Here is a 21,256-nt window from a genome sequence, read left to right as displayed (position 1 = left end):
AACAGAAAACAGACTCCCAATACAATGGGATGTGACAACCAAGACTGGGGGGAGGAAGGACAGTCAAGTCTCTGAACAGTCAAGTGTCTTCCACAGCTGGGAAAAGGAAGGTGGGTCCTTGGAAGTCAGTGGGGTCCAATAAGGGTCAAGGAGGCAGAACAAGGGCAATAGTAGGGAAAGATGAATAGGAAGGAAAGATTAACACAAATGAAAGATACTATGTTTCTGTGTTTGAATAAAATGCATATCAGGATTACAAAGGCACTTCAAAATCTTTCACTTCAGCTAGTATCACTCAGAATAGATGAACGCTTTAGAGAGTTCACATTCAGATAATATTTGCAATAATGGACTTTAATACAAATGAGCATACCCCTTTTTTACCCGCTGGCACTGCTGTTTCCCGGACACTGGTGCATATAATCCAAGTTGGAAGAACTATTAGAATATGTGAAATCTAGTTGTTGGAGAGACAGTAGTAGAGAACCCCCCCTCCCTCACCTTTGCACTCTTGTTTTACGCTGCATCCTGCTTTCAGTCTGCCCACACCTGGAATCTCTCACCATGCCCTACATTTTCCTTTTTCAGTAGTACTTCTCACGTGGAATACCACATAAACTACTTACTATTGTATTTACTGTTAATTACTGCCATCTCCCTACTGGAATGTAAGTGCCGAGAGCAGGTTTCTTTGCTTTGTTCACTGAAGTATTCTCAGCAACATAGAACAGCATTTGCTTTGTAGCAGACATCCAGTCACTTTCGAGTGAAAAAAAGCAAAAAAGCAGATTACAAGGCAAGGTATAAAATCCTGGGGTTTTTGTTTATCCAAATACCTACATAATAATACATGTAATATAGTAAAAAAAAAATCTGTAGGCAGATCACCAAAGTTTCATTATTACCGGAGAGATGGGATTACAGGAGACCTTGCCTCATAGATTTTTTAATGTTTCCCATTTTTATAGTAAATACTACTTTTGAAGTAAAAAATGGTACAACAAAATATAGAATTTAAAAATGTGGTTCAATCTAGAAGGAACTTTGTTTTGTGAGCCCGTAGTTTACAGTAGAAGAAAGTTGTATTATTACAACTTTTTTTTCAAGTTTGATATTGTTTTGATAATCCCCAGTTGGTTTCTTGAACTTAGACAAGACTTTCCTCACTTGTGAGCTAATATGTTTCCATGAAAGGGTCATCTAATATATTATTTTTCTCAGTAGCCTAGTAGTAATTGTTCTACCTGGCACGCCATTTGAGGGCCATTCCTAGGTGGGAGATAATAAAATGGGATTGTACTTTACCACAGTATCTCCCCACCTATCACTGTTCCTGGCACGTGGTAGACATACACATGGGAGCAAGTGGCTTGTGAGTGAGCGATGATGCCTTTGGTGGCATGGATAATGGTAGGGTTGCCTGCGAGCCGTGGGGCAAGGGAAGGTCAGGTATCGGAGGACTGGACGGCCTCCTTATCCTTAGCCCAGCTCTTCATGTGTCCTGAAAATAGCTGGTCAGCAGAAGGTGCTTCTGGAACTAGAGCTCAGAATCGGCAGAATATGAACGCTGTTCATCACAGGAGCTATGGTGTATGTTGTTTTTACAGGGAGTATCTCCCTATAGTGAAGAGTGTAGAACAGGTGCAGAATTACAGCCTCTTGTAGAATTAAAGGCAGAGGCAGCTCAGGAGAGTCTGTGTGCTGCACAGAGTATCCATTATACAGCATTTATTTTATTTTTTTGCTGATCTAGTATTTTTAGATTTTTCATCTTTAAGAAATTGTATGGTCATTTCCCCAAAGTACTGAAAAGAATATTTACATTAAAGAAAAAAAAAGACTATTTATTTCAGCTTAAAAAAAAAAAAAAAGTTTGGTAATTATGTCTTTGTTTAAAATACTTTCTTTGAACATGTATTGTCAATTTTAAATGAATCCGTTAAATGGAGAAGTGCCCAGCCCGGTGTCCTTGCCCCTAAATTAAATATTTGAAGGAAGATGTCTGATTTTATCTCCAGGATAAAACACTTTCCATTTTCACGTTGACTGAAGTGTGGTTTGACTGAACGACTGGCGCTCCTCCGCTGGGTACCTGCTCTGTGCCAGGCACGGTGCTGGGCAGGATGAGGGCCCTTGGTGAGCCCTGTGCATCAGTTTTCCAGTCCAGGCGCAGCAGTGTGGGGGAGAAGAGACCTCTTGCCTGGGGGATCTAGGAGGCCTCCCAGCAGGGGGGCAATTGGCTCCTCTTTCAATTGCCCCTCATTTTCAGGCGACACTTATGAAATGATTGTACTCCCGTGGAAGATAGCTTCTACATAATTCAAGATTGTCCTGGATCTCTCTCATCAGAGAGGAAGAAAAGCCACATGAATTATTTACAGAGCACCAACTTATTTCCTTTCATGAGCTCCGACTTTGTTTTTGTCTCTGCAAACTGAGATTTTGTTTATCCATGAATAGTTTTCCCTGGGGCATGAAAATATGACTCTTTAATTATGAATGAGATTTTTTGTTTTGAGTCCGTGTTAACTAAAACATGCAAAATAAACTGTGTTTTTCATTAGATCCCTTTCAGCTCCCCATAAAAACAGAACCAACAAAGGAACGAGCAGTTCAACCAGCACCCACCAGGAAGCCCACTGTGATTCGAATTCCAGCCAAACCAGGAAAATGTAAGCACTAACCTGCCTTCTTTCTTTGCTTCTCAGAGCCTGGGAGAAATATAATACTAATTTGTAAATGTCTGCTTTTGAAATTATGTGTGATCGGCCATTTGCTATTATTTACAGTCAAAGGATATTTGAAAACAAGTTTTTTTTTCACAGTTCTTTAGACAGTTGGTACAGTAAATATGGATTTCATTTATCTATACCGTGGTTTTGAGGCAGAGAGAAGAAGGAAACTGAAACTCAGAAAACTTGTAGTATCTTGTTAGTGCCTTGGGTAAAGGTGGTGGGAAAGTACAGTTGACCCTTGAACAACACAGGTATGAACTGTGTGCATCCACTTACAAACTATAGAAATGATCCCTGAAAGTATAGTCTTTGTGCATCCACTTACATGCAGACTTTTTACAGTACAGTACTATAAAGGTATTTTCTTTGTGGTTTCTTATTTTTCTTTTTAAAGATTTTATTTATTTGAGAGAGAGAGCAAGCTCAACTGGGGGTTGCTAGTGGCAGAGGGAGAGGGAGAAACAGGCTTCCTGCTGAGCAGAGAGCCCGATGTGGGGCTCAATCCCAGGGCCCTGAGATCATGACCCGAGCCGAAGGCAGACACTCAACCAACAGAGCCGCCTAAGCACCCCTCTTAATGGTTTTCTTAATAACATTTTCTTTTCTCTAGCTTACAGTGTTGTAAGAATACAGTATGTCATGTATATAACATACAAAATCTGTGTTCATTGGCTATTTATGGTATCAGTAGGCTGTTAATAGTTAAGTTTCGGGAGAATCAGAAGTTACATGTTGGGGGTGCCTGGGTGGCTCAGTCAGTTAAGTGTCCGCCTTCGGCTCAGGTTGTGATCCCAGGGTCCTGAGATTGGACCCCACATCAGGCTCCTTGCACAAAAGGTAGTCAGCTTCTCCTTCTCTCTCTCTCTGCCCTTCCCCAACTTGGGCTCTGTCAAATAAATAGTATCTTTAAAAAAAAAAAAAAAAGAAGAAGAAGATACTTATGGATTTTTGGCTGCACCAGGGTATCAGCACCTCTAACCCTCACGTTGTTCACATGTCAGTTCTGATTGAAAGTGATAGCAAATAACATTGTGTGTGTCTGCCTGGATACCATAGTCTAAGTATGTATGAATTATATGAAGAGCAGTAACCAAGAATTATGAAGACATAATAATGTCTAACATTTTTAAAAATCAGTGTAACTTTCCATTTTGATATTATTTGCCTTGATTTTTTTAACGGTACAATAAATGATATTTCCTGTGAGCTTTTATAAGGACTGCAAAGAAATTATTGTAAGAGAGGCCAAGAAGGCCAGGCGCATTTATTTTAGACCCTGGAGATGGTTAAAAGTTGTGTGTAAAGGTGTGTGTACATGTGTGCGCACGTGCTTGTGCACTGATTTCCAAAGCGGTTCCTGGCATTGCTCGGGGCAATCACGCAGTTTTTGCCAGGAGCGTCTGCTCTCATTTCATTTCATTCAGTGCCTTTGCATGGTCCAGATGCATCCTTGCCTCTAGTCAGTAGGAGATCCTGCCACTCCGTTGCTCCTGGTAGCAGATCAAGTGTCCCTGTCCTTTACCGGTCTGTAACATCCCCAGCCTATTCTCCAGGCATACCCTAGAATGCCATGAAACCCCTTTAGTTCAGGGGTTTGGTTTTTCTGTAAAAAAACTACCCAGAAGGATCATACTGGTTTTGGTCTTTTGAGTGTTTTTTTATTAATTGGTGGCTCTAAGCCACATAGAAGATTAAACAGTGACTATGAAGAATGCGGAGGAGAAAAAGTCAAGGGTACCAAATTCTGGTGGGTTCTTGCTTCTTAGGAGGTTATGTGGTAGGTTAAAGAACTGGTGGTATATTTCTTTTGACAGCATTAGATAACCCGCAAACCAGTGGGCTGTATGTAAGTCTCCCAGATGATAGTTCAGTGGGTTGTTTGTCTGTTTGCTGTTACCTTGTCAAAATGTATTCTGGATTTTAACAGGCCCAGTGAAATACAGTGAGCATAAATATTGCCTGACGCTCATGTAGGTTTTAAGTAATACAGTTTTTACATTTAAATTTATTCTCCTGTTGCACCAGGGTCCCCCAAAACCCCAGGTTTGACAATCCCTAGGAGGACTGGCAGGACTTAGCATTATGTTCACAGCTGCGATTTATTACAGCAGAAGTATACAAAACAAAATCAGCAACAGGAAACGGTGCATTGGGCAGAGTCTGGAGGAAACCTGGCACGGGCTTCTAGGTGTTGTCTCCCAGGGGAATCACAAAGGCTCTGCTTAACTCCCCCAGGATCCAGTTGTGACAACACAGGTGAAATGTTGTCAGCTGAGGAAGCTCATTAGACACTGAATACCCAGGGTTTTTCATTAGGGGTTGGTCATGTAGGCACCTCTGGGAATTTGGGCACATTCTAAAATTCTAGATTCTGAGAAGAAAAGCAGGTATTCGGCATCAACCATATTTTTTCATTTTATCAGTTCTGGGGCTGGTGGGAACCTTCCCCAACTCCCAAATTCCCAGATGCCAGCAAGGACCCGCCCTGGAAGCAGGCTTTTCTATGAATAAGCAGTCCCAGGCCTGCTACATTCATTCTTGTCTGCATATTTACAAATTGGATTCATAGTCCTAGAATCCTGTAGTGGATGTATTGAGAAAGCACCTTTATTTATTATTCTGACAAAGTTCCAGGAACTCTTCGAAAGTTGGATTCTAACTGCCGTAGATGAGAGAACGGACATGCCAGTTTCTAGAGCATTATTTCTATTAAAAACCAGTTCCCCAGGACTGTATTATTTTAGTTATTAAGCAATTCATATGTGCTGTGGAGGAAAAAAAAATGTCCTCGGTGTTGGAAGAACTTGGAATGGTCAAATGAAGAAAGGAAAGCTTTGTGGTGCAAGACTTCTTGGTCTTCTTTGAGCCTGTCAGATTTTTCCCCTTGAGGTTTGTTTCTTCTGACTAGGATGTCCTTTTCCCAGATAGGTGCATGGCTCCCTCCTTCACCACTCCTCCGGGTCTTGTTCAGATGCCACTTTTCTCATTTAGACCTCCTCTGACCACATGATTTGAAATTGGAATTCTCCACTTAGCCCACACACCCATGCCTGATAATCCCTATGTCCCGTCCTGCCAGTAAGGTATCTCCTCTCTACTTTCATGTTATTACGACTTTGTACCCTTAATGGTTCATCAGAGCAATACAGTATCCTGTGTGATTTATCGTTTCTTTATAAGAATAAGAAAACTGTACCAGAGTGAGAGTCTTCAAGATGGCAGCTGAGTTGAAATGTTGCTGTGTGTCTTCATTTCCAGAGCAGACCTGCTTCTCGCTGGGAATGCTTGTCTGTCTCTCTTTCGTTGTTTCCTAGTAGCTGGCCTGGGTATTTTCCTCCTTTAGAGAGTGTTTTCCTGCCTGTAGATAAAATAGGAACCTGACAGATCATCCTCTTGTTTATAGGTGTTTCATGTGAAATGAGAGTAGAGAGTGTTCATTTGAAAGAAGGAAAAAAAATCCCATCTCCTTTAAGTGTCTAAATTTGTGTGAATGGTGACTTTAGCCTCCTTTAGTATGTTAACTCATCCTTTCTCCAAGTGTTTTTGCACACAGATTTTAATTAGCTGTCACTAATTAAATCTGATCTTTTTCTTCTTTTTAGAATAATGTTAAGGGGCCTATGCTATCACTGACTTAAGGATATGGTTTGGATGTAAAGATATTGTTTGTTAAAATGAAGGCAATTAAGTCCACTAATCTGGAGCCAATGAATTAGAAAACATTTAATTATTTGGGGGAGGGGGACATCTGGATTACACAACTTATTAAGAAGCAACATGCCATATTACAGTAGCACAGGCTTTAGGGTTCAAAACCCTGGATCTGACAGTTACTAGCATTAAGACATTGAATGGCTTATTTATTGTCTTCTCAGCTTTGCTTTCTTCATCTATAGAATAGGTAAGTTGTTATGTAGCGCAGTGCTGTCCAGTAGGACTTCCTGCAAAGATGGAAATGTTCCAGGACGGTGTTGTCCATGATAGTAACCGCTAGCCAGATGTGGCTGTGAGCGCTTGGCCACTGAGCGAAGGTAGCTAGTTCAGCCAAGGAACTGAATTTTTAATTTTGTTTAAGATGTAAGTTTAAATCACCACATGTGACGACTAGCCAGGGAACTGTGCAGATAGAGCACATAGATACCAACTGGAGAAATGTATATGAACAAAAGGCCTTAACTTAGTGCCTGGCGCACTGAGGGTTCTCAAAAATGCGGGCTGCTACTGCTACTATTTACTCGGTATTATTTTTACTCTGTACAACATTCAGTAAAACTGCCTGATGTCTCCTAACCCATCAGTCTTCTGAGGCTTCCTAGCTCCTTCTCATTTACTTCGCTGTCCATTCTTTGTGTGGCTCTCTTAAAATGGTCTTTTTCCTGAGGAAACAAGCTGCAAGCATTTCATCTTTCAGAATCCCCAAAGGCCAGAAATTACTGATGAATTACTGCTATTTTTCCAGGTTTACATGAGGATCCACAAAGCCCACCTCCTCTCCCTATTGAAAAACCTATTGGAAATACTTGCAGTACAGTGTCTGGAAAGCTCAGTACTGTTGACAGAACTAGAAACTTGGTAAGTTGTCCTTATAAATTGTCTTAGATCAAAGACAATGCTACTAATTTTAAATTATGATGTGTGAATTATTTTACTGTTGGTCACATAAAGACTTCTATTGCAAACCAGTTCTGAGCCCCAGTACTTATTTAATGTGATATTCAATATTTTTTTGAAGATTTTATTTATTTATTTGACAGAGAGATCACAAGTAGGCAGAGAAGCGGGGGAGGCAGGCTCCCTGCTGAACAGAAAGCCCGAAGCGGGGCTAGATCCCAGGACCCTGGGATCATGACCCAAGGGGAAAGCAGAGGCTTTAATCCACTGAGCCATCCAGGCATCCCTGTTGTTCAATATTTTTAAAATTCTTGTAGAACAAAAGAATTAGGCCAGTTCATTGTACTTCATCATAAAATAATTTGTCCTATGCTGTCCTATATTGTATTTTAAATGGCACTAATAATGAGAAAGTTATTGACATCTCTGAAAACCTTTAATATTTGTGGAATTAGACTTAGTCATCAGTTTTATTTAAAATGTCCAACTAGTGACATAATTTTAAGATAATTACCATAAGAAATTTAAGGAAAATAATTTTTTAAATAAAAAATAGTACCTTACCATGTACTTGTGAAACAATGGTAGTTAACAAGTATTATATATATATATATTTTTTTTTTTTCAATCTCAATACCTTTTCCCCATACTGTTTCTAATTCCCATATGCTAGATTATCTTTTAAGGTTTGTTAACGAGTATTGGCAAGGATGTGGGGAAAAGGTAACCCTCTTGCACTGTTGGTGGGCATGTAAATTTGTGCAGCCACTGTGAAAAACAGTGTAGAAGTTCCTCAGAAAATTAGGAACAGAACTACCATATGATCCAGCAATTTCACTTCTAGGTAGTTACCTAAGAAAAAAAATGAAGACAGTAATTCAAAAAGACGTGTGTACCCCTTTGTTCATCACAGCGTTATTTACAGTAGCCAAGATATGGAAGCAGCAGGGCTCCTGGGTGGCTCAGTTGTTAATAAGCGCCTGCTTTCAGCTCAGGTCATGATTCCAGGGTCTGGGGGTCGAGTTCCGCATGGGGCTCCCTGCTCGGTGGGAAGCCTGCCTCTCCTTTCCCACTCCCCCTGTTTGTATTCTCTCTCTCATTGTGTATCTCTCTGTCAAGTAAATAAAAAAGAAAAAAAAAAGATGTGGGAGCAGCCTAAGTGTCCATCAATAGATGAATGGGTAAAGAAGATGTGCTGTCTATGTACAATAAAATATTACTCAGCCACAAAAAAAGATGAAATCTTGCCATTTGTGACAACATGGATGAACCTAGAGGGTATTAAGCTAAGTTAAGTAAGTCAGGCCGAGAAAGACAAGTACTGTATGACTTATTTATATGTGGGATCTAAAAAGCAACACAAACAACAAAATAGAAACAGACTCATAGATACAGAAAACAAACTGAGGTTGCCAGAGGGGAAGTGGAAGGGTGGGGGGGGGGTAGGATAGATGAAATAGGTGAAGAAGATTAAGAGGTACAATCTTATGCTTTTAAAATAAATAAAGATATGGGGGTGTAGTATGCAGTATAGGGAATATGGTCAGTAATAGTCAAACAACTTTGGGGAACAGAGTAGAGATCCCAGATATGGACCTGCAACTCTATGGGCTACTAACCTTCAACAAACTAGGAAAAATATTCAGTGAGAAAAAAAGACAGTCTCTTCAATAAATGGTGCTGGGAAAATTGGACAGCCACATGCAGAAGAATGAAACTCGACCATTCTCTTACACCATGCACAAAGATAAACTCTAAATGGATGAACGACCTCCGAGTGAGGCAGGAATCTATCAAAATCCTCAAGGCAGCAGCCTCTTTGACCCCGGCCACAGCAGCTTCTTTGAAGACACTCTCCAAGGGCAAGGGAAACAAAAGCGAAAGGGATTTTTGGGGCTTCATCGAGATAAAAAGCTTCTGCACAGCAAAGGAAACAGTCAACGAAACAAAGAGGCAACCCACAGAATGGGAGAAGATATTTCCAAATGACAGTACAGACAAAGGGCTGGTATCCAAGATCTATAAAGAATTTCTGAAACTCAACACCCCAAAAAAATTAAGTCAAAAAATGGGCAGAAAACATGAGCAGATACTTCTCCAAAGAAGACATACTGTAATGACTTCATATGGGTGACAGAGAGTAGGTAACTAGACTTACTGTAATGCCCATTATTTAATGTATATAAATATTAAATCATTGTGTTGTACACCAGAAACTCATACAATGTTATATATTAATTATTCAATAAGAAAATAAAAATTAAAAAACAAAATTAAAAAAAATTTTAAGGAACAAATTCTTAATGCCTTTGAACCAAATTTTCAATTCAAATTTCATAGTAGTTTTATTCTGTGCATTAACTATGCTTTTATTAGACATGCAAACCCATCTAATCATCTAGTGAAAAGATATTTCTTTGAAGGAGACATTAAATTGAATTAGCCAATATCAAGTTAATGAGATTTTCCTGTAGGCTGAACTAAAATTTAGTGATCATTTGCATTTTCAAAGTACTTGGTAATAAATTTTTATTAAAACTGGGCCAAGAAAGCCCAAAAGGGGATGATAGGGTCCCTATAATACTGTTGAATAGGAGAGAATCCCAAATTTCCATGGAGGAAAATTTACTTAAGAAGGTTACTGGCTTCTGCTCTAAAGGGCTGTAAAGGAGAGTGAGAGGATGATGAGCAGGCATATACCTCATTCAGGAAGTCGTGTAATGAGCTTTTGTAAACCGTAAAGCTCTATTAAAGTATTAGGTATTATTACATTGGGTGTTAAGCGGACCACGAAGCAACTCCCACATTCTAGAAAAACAAGAAGAGGAAGTTAGAATAAACTAGACCATCTGGAGAGGTCCTGTAATCACAATGGCACCTCACGTGAACAGGAAAATCCTGTCCTGCACTGTTGACGAAGGAAGGCCAAGCATTCCGTGCCGTGTTCTAATCAGTCCATACCACGAGAGACGCACTGGGTCTGGAGCAGGAAGAGAGAAGAAACAGACCGCAAGGGACAGGAGCCGGCTCAAGTCACACACACAGAATTCCAGGGCCAGGAAGTCCAGTCTATGCCTGAGAAATTCCTTCTGTTTGAAAATTAGAATTACTGAATGAATAGACCAGAGACCATAAAGCCTTCAGGTATCGGGGAGGATACCTGGAGAGATTATTTGACCAGTGTAATTACCGGTGGGGATAGGCCTGGTCTTGGCCGGTCGTGTCTTCTGACGAGGCGCAGGACGAAAACGCTCCACTGTTTCTCCTGCCTTGAGAGCCAGGGAACTTCCCATCTTAGGACAAGAGAACCGTTACAGAATGTCACACTCGACTCAAGGGTAAGGACCATGCGGAGCCCCCGGAGCGAGAACGGGTGCTTCTGTGTGCCCCGTGCTCGCCGCAGGAACGCCTCAGGAACTCCTCAGGCAAGCTGCAGCCGGTGCAGGAGGAGGCAGGAGGCGCCCCCTGGCGTGGTTGAGGAATCCGGGCGGGCGCACACGCTGGCGCACACGCTGGCGCACACGCTGGCGCACACGCTGGCGCACACGCTGGCGCACACGCTGGCGCACACGCTGGCGCACACGCTGGCGCACACGCTGGCGCACACGCTGGCCGCGGCCTTCCGGAGCGAAGAAGTGGCCCCACTTCCTGGAGAAAGAACAGAAGGAGCATCCGTGGAGGCTGCTCAGTAGTTCGGACAGACAAGACTACCCCCTGGTCTTCTGAAGTTCTGCAAAAAACTGGGAGGTTATTTTGATGTTAGAAAGTAAGAAGCCGTTTCAAAGCCGATGAACAAAAAGATGGCATCCGCAGGAACAGTACAAGCGGAAAAACCAACGTCTCCAGGCACTAAAACGCCTGTCCAGACACATCAAAAGCCAAAGTGCAGAGATGTCAGAGCTAAAGAAAAACTACAAAAAAGCAGATGCAGAGAGGCTCCAGTTAGGGGCGGAATATTGGAAAGGAGGGAATCGCTAATCAGTCATCTTCCAGAGACTGTTGGCGGAACCGGGCGCAAAGCTGGACTCGAGCGAACAGGAGGACAGTCCCCTCCCCTCTTCTCAGTACTCACTGCGGATGCGGGACACAGCAGTGCCTTCCCCGCGTGCCAGCCGTTCCTGGCCCGTGGGGGCGCCCCGTCCCCTCCTCGTTTTTTTTCTCCTGAGTTAAAATTTTCTCAGAAAACTTGAGAAACTCAAAAGATACTTAAGATCCTCCATATAAACAGAACACCACTGAGAGAAAATCGCAGCTCGTATTTGACACAAGATTAGGATTCTGTGGCGGGTCGTTACTAAAGTACATCCCCTATAACTTCGTCAGATTCTCCGAATGTATTTGTTTAATTTGCCCTTAATTGTTAAGTTACCTAACAACTGTAATTTAAAAAAAAAAAAAAAAACAATAAGAGTTCCTGCCTGTCTACTAGATGGTTTTTCTGTTTGTTTGTTTGTTAATCTTAAAGAGGGCCAAAGATATGAGTGAGTTTTTCAGAGTCATAGCAGTATTCATCAGTGGGGGGGAAATGGGCAGCCGTGTATTTATAAGGCATGGATTAGACTGGAATATTGCAGGGTTTATGCGCTGGTGACTCGCCTCACTACATTAACTGAACTCATTAGTGAAACCAGGTTTTAAGGGCAAGCTTAATTTGTTTTTAAAAATGGGATTTTGAAACATACTTAAATGATCGCAGTTATTGGTGATTAATCATTTGGTATTTAAGGAAAAGTTAATATTCAGTTCAAATTAAAACACTGTGGAAGTGAATTTTAACTCATTTATCAGATGAGAAGGAGGAAAACAGTCTAAATTAGCCCAAAGAACCCCAAGCAACAGTTCAGTCTCCCTTTAAAAAAAGGGGGGGGCAGTGTAATTTTAAAGGACTAGCATTTTCCCTTTGTATTGTATTCATGTCCCCGTCCTTGGGCTACACCGTGTTTGAAGAACCTGTTGAAACAACTCGGTTTGATTCCTTTAGCCTAAAGAAATCTCCCTGTTGTTCTCCACGCTTCCAGTTCTTCCCCTCTGCTCTTAGGCACCTACATTCCTGCTCCACCTCTTTTCTTTTTCCAGGTATCCCCTTTTACCCTCTCTTCTTTCTTGGGCCTTTTCTATTCTGCTTCACATACTTTGCTTTCAGGCCATCCCTTAAGCAGCTTCTGTGTTCTCCTTCTCCTAGTTGAAAAGCCACCACATTAAATATAAACCATCCAGCGATGTGAGATCTGCCTGTTCGAAGGAAAACAAACTAACCGCCACCTCACTTACTATATGTTTAAACCGAGGCGTAGTGCATACTTTAGGTGTTACCATGGGATAAATAGAGGCCATATTTTTTTTAATTCCCCACAGTGCCTGCTTAAGTTGCTGCTATATAGGATTTCAGCAACATCTTTCATACGTGGTGGGTCTCCTGCATGCATAACCACGTTGTCCACTCGGTTGCACTGTGGTCCACCTGCTGGTCTCCTCTCTGTTTTCACTTATATTAGGACTTGAAAACTTAGGTAGGAACAAGTAATGAGTTAATATTGCTTAAGACCAGAAACTCTTAAGCTACTGTCTATAACTCAGCTACATTTTCACTTAGAGATCTAGCCAACAAGTTGTCCATAATTCCTCTCGACAAGCTCCTGTTTCAGATTTACCTTAACTTAAAAGAATTCTCTGATAATTGTAGGAATCTGACCACACGGGTCAAACAGGAGGCTCTGTGCGGGGACCCCCAAGGTTGCCACCAAGGTAAGTAAAGTGTGGGAAAACTTGTAAAAAGTAAATTAAAGGGCTGCCTGGCTGGGTCATTCAGAAGAGCATGTGACTTTTGATCTCGGGGTCGTGAGTTCAAGCCCCACATTGGGTACAGAGATTATTAAAAAAATAAATAAACTTTTTAAAAAAAGGTAAATTAGAGAAAAACTAATGATTCAAAGACTAGACTCTCTTTTCTGTTACCAAAACTGAGTGTTGGGGCACCTGGGTGGCTTAGTCAGTTAAGTATCTGCCTTCAGCTCGGGTCATGATCTTGGGGTCCTGGGATCGATCCCCGCATTGTGCTCCCACTCAGCAGGGAGTCTGCTTCTCCCAGTGCCCCCTTCATGTTCTCTCCCTCTCCATCTGTCTCTGATAAATAAATAAGTTCTTTCAAAACAAAACAAAACAAAACTGAGAGTCGCTGGTCTTAGATCTTTTAGAGATGCATTGAACTCACAAACACCCAGAGCACTAACCAACCTCTGGTCTGCTTCCCATGGCAGGTTGTAGGAATCTCTGCTCCTTCTTTCTTTTCACACAATCCCACAACTCCTAGAACACAGACATGGATCTTTATTTCTTTTCCTCAATTAAATAAACAAAACTGCTTTCTGAACCTAAAGCAACTCCACTTTTGGAATGTGTACGTACACACACACACACACACAAGCTTCCTGCTGTGAGAACTAGCCTGGATTTGGGAACTATCTCCAAAAAGAGACAGACTTTGTGAGCACAGGGGTTCCCTGCCCTCCTGAGTTCCAGGGCTCTTTGAACAAAAAGCTAAGATGCTAATGGAAGATGTTACTATGTTGGAAATTATTTTTATCATAGGAGTTAAGGGAAGGCTTTCAAAATAATAGTTGTCCAACCCCATTTGCAGAACTAGCTTGCTTTATATTAATCTAAATTAGAGTTTTGTTTTTTTTTTTAAGATTTTATTTATTTATTTGAGAGAGAGACAGTGAGAGAGAGCATGAGCGAGGAGAAGGTCAGATGGAGAAGCAGACTCCCTGTGGAGCTGGGAGCCCTATGTGGGACTTGATCCCAGAACTCCGGGATCATGACCTGAGCCGGAGGCAGTCGTCCAACCAACTGAGCCACCCAGGCGTCCCTCTAAATTGGGGTTTTAATAATAATTCCTGTAATACGAATATTGGACTTTGATGTTCCTTTTATAATTACGTCTAAGACCCCATAGATACACCTGATACCTTATTATTAGCTCTTATCTGAGACTTTGGTAGAAAGTGCTTAGTCTTCTGAAGTCATCATGGTGTGTTTCAGAGTAAATGGGGCCTTAGAGAGCTCATGATAGTAAAGCCTTGTTTGTCTGAAACTAATGAATCTCTAGTGCAAGATAAGAGGAAGCTGGAGCACCATGGCATTTCCTCTAATAATATAATGTTTAATGCAGCAGTCATTTGCTCAAAAATAGCATACCCTGCATGTTTTAGCAAATTATATTACACCAGCAAAAACGTGTGTGTGTGTGTGTGTGTGTGTGTAATAAAGAGTCAACCAGGACCCTAATATTGATCAAGCACGGACTTAGAGCTACCAACTTGAATTTCAGACCTGTAAATGGAAAAGCGATACCAGCTCGACAACCTCCTCACAGGGGAGCCCCTGAGAGACCACCTCCCCCCAAACTTTCTGCAACCAGAGCATCCAGTAAAAAACTGCCTTTTAATCGGTCTTCTTCTGACATGGATCTTCAGAAAAAGCAAAGTAACTTGGCATCTGGACTCTCTAAAGCCAAGAGTCAAGTATTTAGAACTCAAGATCCGGTGCTGCCCCCTCGCCCCAAACCAGGACACCCTCTCTACAGGAAATACATGGTAAATGTAGCTTTTAAAAATGTTTCTGGTCAAGAGATTGTCCTGAAGTACATAAAAGACCCATTATTCCTTAGAAAAAGATGATGAGACAAATGTGGAATTGCCCCTTGAGCGCCAAGAAGGCTTGAGATAAGTAGGCCAGAGTGAAACCTAGGTCTTTCCAGCGGGGTTTCCTTATTAGAAGAAATGAAGGAAAAGGAAGTAGGGCAGACAGAGATTGTAACCTGCTGTCTGGCTTGACCAAACAAACTGAAAAACCTGACCCAGTGTGTTATACTGATGGGAGTAGCTCTGACAGATGTTGTAGTTCATAACTTGATACAGTTTGTGTCTTACAGCTACCTTGCCCACAGACTAAAATTCAGATTACAATAGCAGGGAATTCCTCTTTAGGATGGGTACGTTCTTCCTCACTTTTCCCTTTTCTAAACCTAATTATCATGGCCCCTTTAACAGTCACCGGTTAGAAGTTTTTAATCGATAACTGAGATCGTTGAGGTATTAATTCTGTTCTCTTTGAAGGTTTTTTTCCGTGTGACTTTAAACATTTGTCCATTCACCACGCTTGAAAACAGAGCTGATGTGCTGTCTCTACTTTGGTCAGGTTAGCCTGATAAAATGCAAAGCAAATAAAAAGAAGGGGAACAGAACTGTTCGCACTTTTTAAACAATTATAGGACAATGGTTTTTAACAAGGATACTAATGAATAAGTCCATGTTCTACATTTCCATCATTATGCCAGAATCTGTTTCTACCTTAAGCCATTTAGGATTTTCTAGTCCCCCTGAGGGAAGGGTATAGACAGATAAGAAATAGGTAAGGAAGATGTAGTATATTCATTTTCATTTTCATTTAAACTGAGGAAATTTTAATGGCTAAAACCCAGAGATGTTCTTTGACTTAAAATAATAAACAGTGGTTGATGTATTAAGTACTTACTATGAGCCAAATACTGTTTGAAACGCTTTATGCCTTTTAAATAACTCATTTATTCATCACCCAACCCTGTGAAGTAAATACTATAATGATCTCTGTTGTACCAATGAGGAAAATAAGACACAGGAAGGTTGAGGAATTTGCTCAGGATCACAAAGCCAGTTAATGGTAGAGCCAAGATTTGAACATAGGTCAGCTGGCTTGGAGTCCGTGCTCGTAGCCATTAAACCATACTACAACAGTAGTGTTACTAGCTGTAAAGTCTACTTGTTTTGGCCATTCCATGTTCAGAGTCTCATTTAGGAAGAACCACATTTTGCTTATGGTTCTTAGCATAACTGTGTAAAACATTTAGATGTCTTAAGTTAATAAATTAAAAATGGTAGTAAAGTGTCTCATTGTGAAATGATTCTTTAAATCTCCCATTTTTTCCATGGCGACCCTTTCATTAAATTGCTAATCAGGAATCTGGTTACTTCAGGAGCCTGGGACTCTTCACAGAGATCCTGGGAATCAGTACCACCCAACCAGCCTTACAGGGTCACATGTTCTTGCACTCTTGAGTCTTCACTCCTGAGTGATCCAAGGGCCCAGGCACTCTTGAGTCTTCACTCCTGAGTGATCCAAGGGCCCAGGCAACCTCCTTTATCCTTGTTGGAAATGAGCTTGTGTGCTCACATTTCCTGGGTATGCCTTTTATATTTTACAGGCCCTCTGATCTGCACTCACGGGCCTGAATTTACCAGAGGCCGGGAACAGAGTCCTCTGGCCAGGGTGGGCTGCAGATAGAAAAGCAGTGGGGTAGACCTGGAAGTGACTGGGGTCAGGCAGTGAACTAGCTTTAAGTAGACACTTGGTGTCGAAGAGATTAGGAGAAAATGAGATGCAAGGCAGATGGAATCAGTCAGTCAAGCACAACAGAGGACACTCCAGCCCCCTGTCAGCCTTTAGAAGACAACCACTGAGGACCCTGTCCTGACAGAGCTTGAGGTTGGGTGCTGAGCATTGATCCATATGCCCAGGAGACATGGTGGGCCTTGTCTTGCACAGCAGAACTTGCAGGTTGTGGTTGTTAAAGGGAACTTGGGGCCGTGTTAAGCCACCGTCCTGTGTGCTCAACTACACCTCCCCAGGGACTGTTGAGGGATCCATGAGAGTGGCAGGCCCCACCAGATCTAGAGCCTGAGGAACCCAGACAGCTGAGCTGCTAGAGACATTGCACTGTCCGCGCACGTCTGCACACATGTGAAATCTCCCATGTTATCAGCAGCTTATGAGTAGGTCATTTGATGGCGAATAATACTTTTGTGGGTTTGTGTTTAAGCTGTCTGTGCCTCATGGAATTGCCAATGAAGACATTGTCTCCCAAAACCCTGGAGAACTCTCCTGTAAGGTAAAGTAGAGCTCTTTCTTTACTGACTGATTAAAAAAAAAAATCACTGGCCTCTGTTACTGCTTTACACGTTATTAAATGCTTTAGGCTCTGAAGATTAAAATGTGAAAAAAGTAATAATGTTTTATTAAATAATAATTGCTGCAGAGTGTGGTATTGTGCCTTACAGCGTGGGGACGTACTTGTGATGCTGAAGCAGGCAGAAAATAATTACTTGGAATGCCAAAAGGGAGAAGATACTGGCAGAGTTCACCTGTCTCAGATAAAGATTATCACTCCACTTGATGAACATCTTAGAAGCAGACCAAATGTAAGGAATTAATGCTGTACGGCCCTCGTATCACACATGGCAGCACATTTCATAGAACTATTAATTATATCTCATCCTCAGGTTTTTATTAGCACGTTTATCTTAACCAGAGTTAAAAATGACGGTAGCATTTTATTTCATTTTAAGAATAAATTACTTCTAAAAGACTTGCCTCTGCCATGCTAATCACTTGGCTACAGAGAATGACTACCATGTGTTTAGCCTTCTTCATCTCATGATGACTTAGAGCAAGGAGGCCACTCCGTCATTAATTTTCAACTGTGAGAGCTATTTATTTTTGAAATAATGTAAACATGTTTACCAAAGTGCCAGAGATTAGTTTTCTACCAGAATGGGTAATTATTTTTAAGGGGGCCCTATAAATGCTAAGTCTGACATTAAGAAGCACTTCCCTGTAAGATTGAAGCTTAGAGCAAGCCTCATTTCTCTCATCGTAGCTCAGAATAATGAAATGAAATGTAATCCAACAACCTCAAGTCACAGGGTAGGCCTAACAAATTTGCGGAGCCTGGGAGAATGCGGTGCATGTTGAAGGTCATTTGTTTCGCCAGAAAAGTAGCACCAAATGATTTACAGAGGTCTGTTTGTAAAAGAGCTTCTTAAGTTACCCTGTTAAGTTTTCACTATCTGGTAGTTAACGTGGCACACATGAAAAATAATAGCCGCCTATCACTTAACACAAGGGGGTTTATTTGATTGGCCATTTGTCCTGCTTTTTCAAAATCTAGTCCAATTCTTTCTTCCCAGAAGGCAGTTTATCTTTTGAAGTTTGCTAAGAAACGTAAGAGATGATATTTCGGAGAGCAGAGAAGATATGCATGAAACGAGTCACCGCTAGGATACTGAAGTTCTCACCGCTAGGATACTGAAATTCTCACCGCTAGGATACTGAAATTCTAAGTTTAGTCCGCATAGCTAGAGTTGCCCTGTTGCTCATTTTCCCTTTGTTTTGATACAGCATTATCCATCTGTCCCAGCTGTCCTTCCTCTCTCAGAACGCACCGATGGGTAATAGTGGGACTTGTACTGCCAAAAAGCTTTCCTCGATAAAAAAACAAAAGCTAAAAAAAAATTAGAAGTTATTCTTTTATAACAGTCCAAAGTTTTTTCCACTTTATTTTTTAAAATATTTATTTAAGAGAGAGAGGAACATAGCAAGAGAGAGCAGGAGCGGGTTGCGGGGGAGGGAAAAGCAGGCTGCCTGCTGAACAGGGACCCCGATGTAGGGTTCTGTCCCAGGACCCCAGGACCCTCACCCAACTGAGCTACCCAGGAACCCCAGCTTTTTCCACTTTAAACGTTACCTCCTTCCCCTTGTACCATAGAATTGAAGACACCCGGCCTCCTTTGGCCAACTATTCGTGATGCCACAATGAAGCCTCCTGTAGACTCTGCATTCATGGCTTAGCATTACATTTTTCAGAAAAATAAAATTTACCTATTTGTAAGCTTAGTTTTAAGGTAAAGATTTCTACAGCTGAGTTCTACTCTCCCCGGCCTTAGTAAACAGAAAATAGTGAACATTATCAGTTGAGGTTGAATGTCTCAGATCATGGTTTCAGTTCACTGTACGTCACCAGGCCGTTCTTAACCTCTACCTTCATTTTTTTTAATGTGGGAAATAGGGGCGCCTGGGTGGCTCAGTGGGTTAAAGCCTCTGCCTTCAACTCAGGTCATGGTCGCAGGGTCCTGTGATTGAGCCCCGCATCGGGCTCTCTGCTCAGCAGGGAGCCTGCTTCCCTTGCCCTCTCTCTCTGCCTGCCTCTCTGCCAACCTGTGATCTCTGTCTGTCAAAAAAATAAATGAAATCTTTAAATAAATAAATAAATAAATAAATGTGGGAAATAGTTGTGATAACACCACAGAGGTTTCTTTAGAATTGATTTATTGTATGATTCCATTTTTATAAAAAGTCCACAAGAGGTAAATACAGACAGTAAACCAGTGGTTGCCTAAGGGCCACGGGGACGGTGCAGGGGGAGTGACTGCTAACCAGGAGAAGGTTTCTTTGGGGAGTGGTAAAAAGGGTCTAAACTTAGACCTAAAAATGGTCTAAATTCTCACTTCGGTGAGAGTTGCACGGTTCTGTGAATTTTCAAACTATGTACACTTTAAAGGGGTGAATTTTATGATCCATGAATGATATCTCAGAGATGTTTAAAAACTTAAAAGAACTGGGCGCCTGGGTGGCTCAGTGGGTTAAGCCGCTGCCTTCAACTCAGGTCATGATCTCAGGGTCCTGGGATTGAGTCCTACATCGGGCTCTCTGCTCAGCAGGGAGCCTGCTTCCCTCTCTCTTTCTGCCTGCCTCTCTGTCTAGTTGTGATCTCTCTCTGTCAAATAAATAAAAATAAAATCTTAAAAAAAAAAACAACTTAAAAGAACTAATTAATGCATATTAAGGTGTTTAACCTGGTGAATAGCACGTAGTGAGTAAACACTGAATATTAGCATTTTTTATTACTCATTTGTGTCAGCATTTATGGTCCTATTAGGAAGAGTTTTGGAATATAATCCATGTACCTACCAGATACCCACCCGGATGGCGTGGTCGGAGTCGTACTGACCCCTGGTGGCCAACCCTGTTCTCTGCCCCTCAGCTGCCAGGCCAGGTCCATGGCCTCACTGCTGGGGAAATCCTTGCATTGAAGGCGGAGAAGGGAAACTAATTGGGAGGCTCAAGTTACTGTCCCACCTCATCTTCCCTCTCAGGCTTGGTAATGTTCAGATTGTTGGGCCCCTTTGAAGATTCTTGTTTGTGTTTGGTGTGGGGTAAGCCTCTGACTTCATTTTTTTCCCAGTGGATAGCCATCTAGCCTGACACTATTCACTGAACAGTCATTCCTTTTTCCACACAGGTAAATCAGAAAAAAATGAAAATCATACAGACATACCTATAATAACTTAAGTGATTTTTTTTTAAAGATTTTATTTATTTATTTGACTGACAGAGATCACAAGTAGGCAGAGAGGCGGGCAGAGAGAGAGAGAGGAGGAAGCAGGCTCCCTGCTGAGCAGAGAGCCCGATGCGGGACTCGATCCCAGGACCCTGAGATCACGACCCGAGCCGAAGGCAGCGGCTTAACCCACTGAGCCACCCAGGTGCCCCCTTAAGTGAATTTTTTTTTAAAGCCCCTCCAGACTGCAGATACCTCACAGCTCCTTTCCTGAAATTCCCATCATGCTCATTTAGTTAGAGAAAAGCACTGAGCAGCTTCCAAGAAAATATCAGTGTTACTTTGGTAAGCTGTCTTAGCCTAAATTAGTATTTATGTTTACCTAACTTGAGAATATAGCATGCCTCGGGGGGGAGGTATTTTGATTGAAAGATGAGGTAATAAATCTACATTCAGTTCACAAGTTTGTGAGTATTGAAGAGTTTGAAGTTATAACTCCAAATAATATCTTTTAGTCAGATTAGATGATGATGATGATAACCAATTCATGTTAAACTAAGAGTAACAACTGCTTGTCAATGAGAAAATGTCACTCTTCAACTTTACCTTCTCCCCTAGCCAATCTAGGAAGTTGGCTACATGAGTAGAGAGTGTTGAATTCTCTTTGCTAATTTACTTAGAATTACTGTTGAATAAACAATTTAGATTAAATAGAAAATCCAGACGATGCATGGGAAGTAGTGTTGTTGGCCTTCAA

General features: G+C 41.6%; 1 protein-coding gene across 5 annotated transcripts in view; it reads left to right on the top strand.

Annotated features, from left to right (window-relative positions):
• SH3D19 (SH3 domain containing 19) overlaps nt 1–21,256 on the top strand; it is a 179,348-nt gene that overhangs the window by 142,206 nt on the left and 15,886 nt on the right. For 4 of the 5 annotated variants that reach the window (XM_032332501.1, XM_032332500.1, XM_032332503.1 and 1 more), the window contains 6 exons: nt 2,565–2,672; nt 7,195–7,307; nt 13,030–13,091; nt 14,677–14,941; nt 17,203–17,271; nt 17,441–17,581. In XM_032332501.1, coding sequence (XP_032188392.1) covers nt 2,565–2,672; nt 7,195–7,307; nt 13,030–13,091; nt 14,677–14,941; nt 17,203–17,271; nt 17,441–17,581 — 758 coding nt within the window. The remainder of the gene's footprint in view (nt 1–2,564; nt 2,673–7,194; nt 7,308–13,029; nt 13,092–14,676; nt 14,942–17,202; nt 17,272–17,440; nt 17,582–21,256) is intronic. The other variant, XM_032332502.1, reaches the window with a different exon arrangement.

Source organism: Mustela erminea, chromosome 2, assembly GCF_009829155.1.
Source record: "Mustela erminea isolate mMusErm1 chromosome 2, mMusErm1.Pri, whole genome shotgun sequence".
Classification (NCBI taxonomy): Eukaryota; Metazoa; Chordata; class Mammalia; order Carnivora; family Mustelidae; genus Mustela; species Mustela erminea.
Note: the sequence above shows the minus strand (reverse complement) of the source record. Positions and strands in the feature narration are given on the sequence as shown.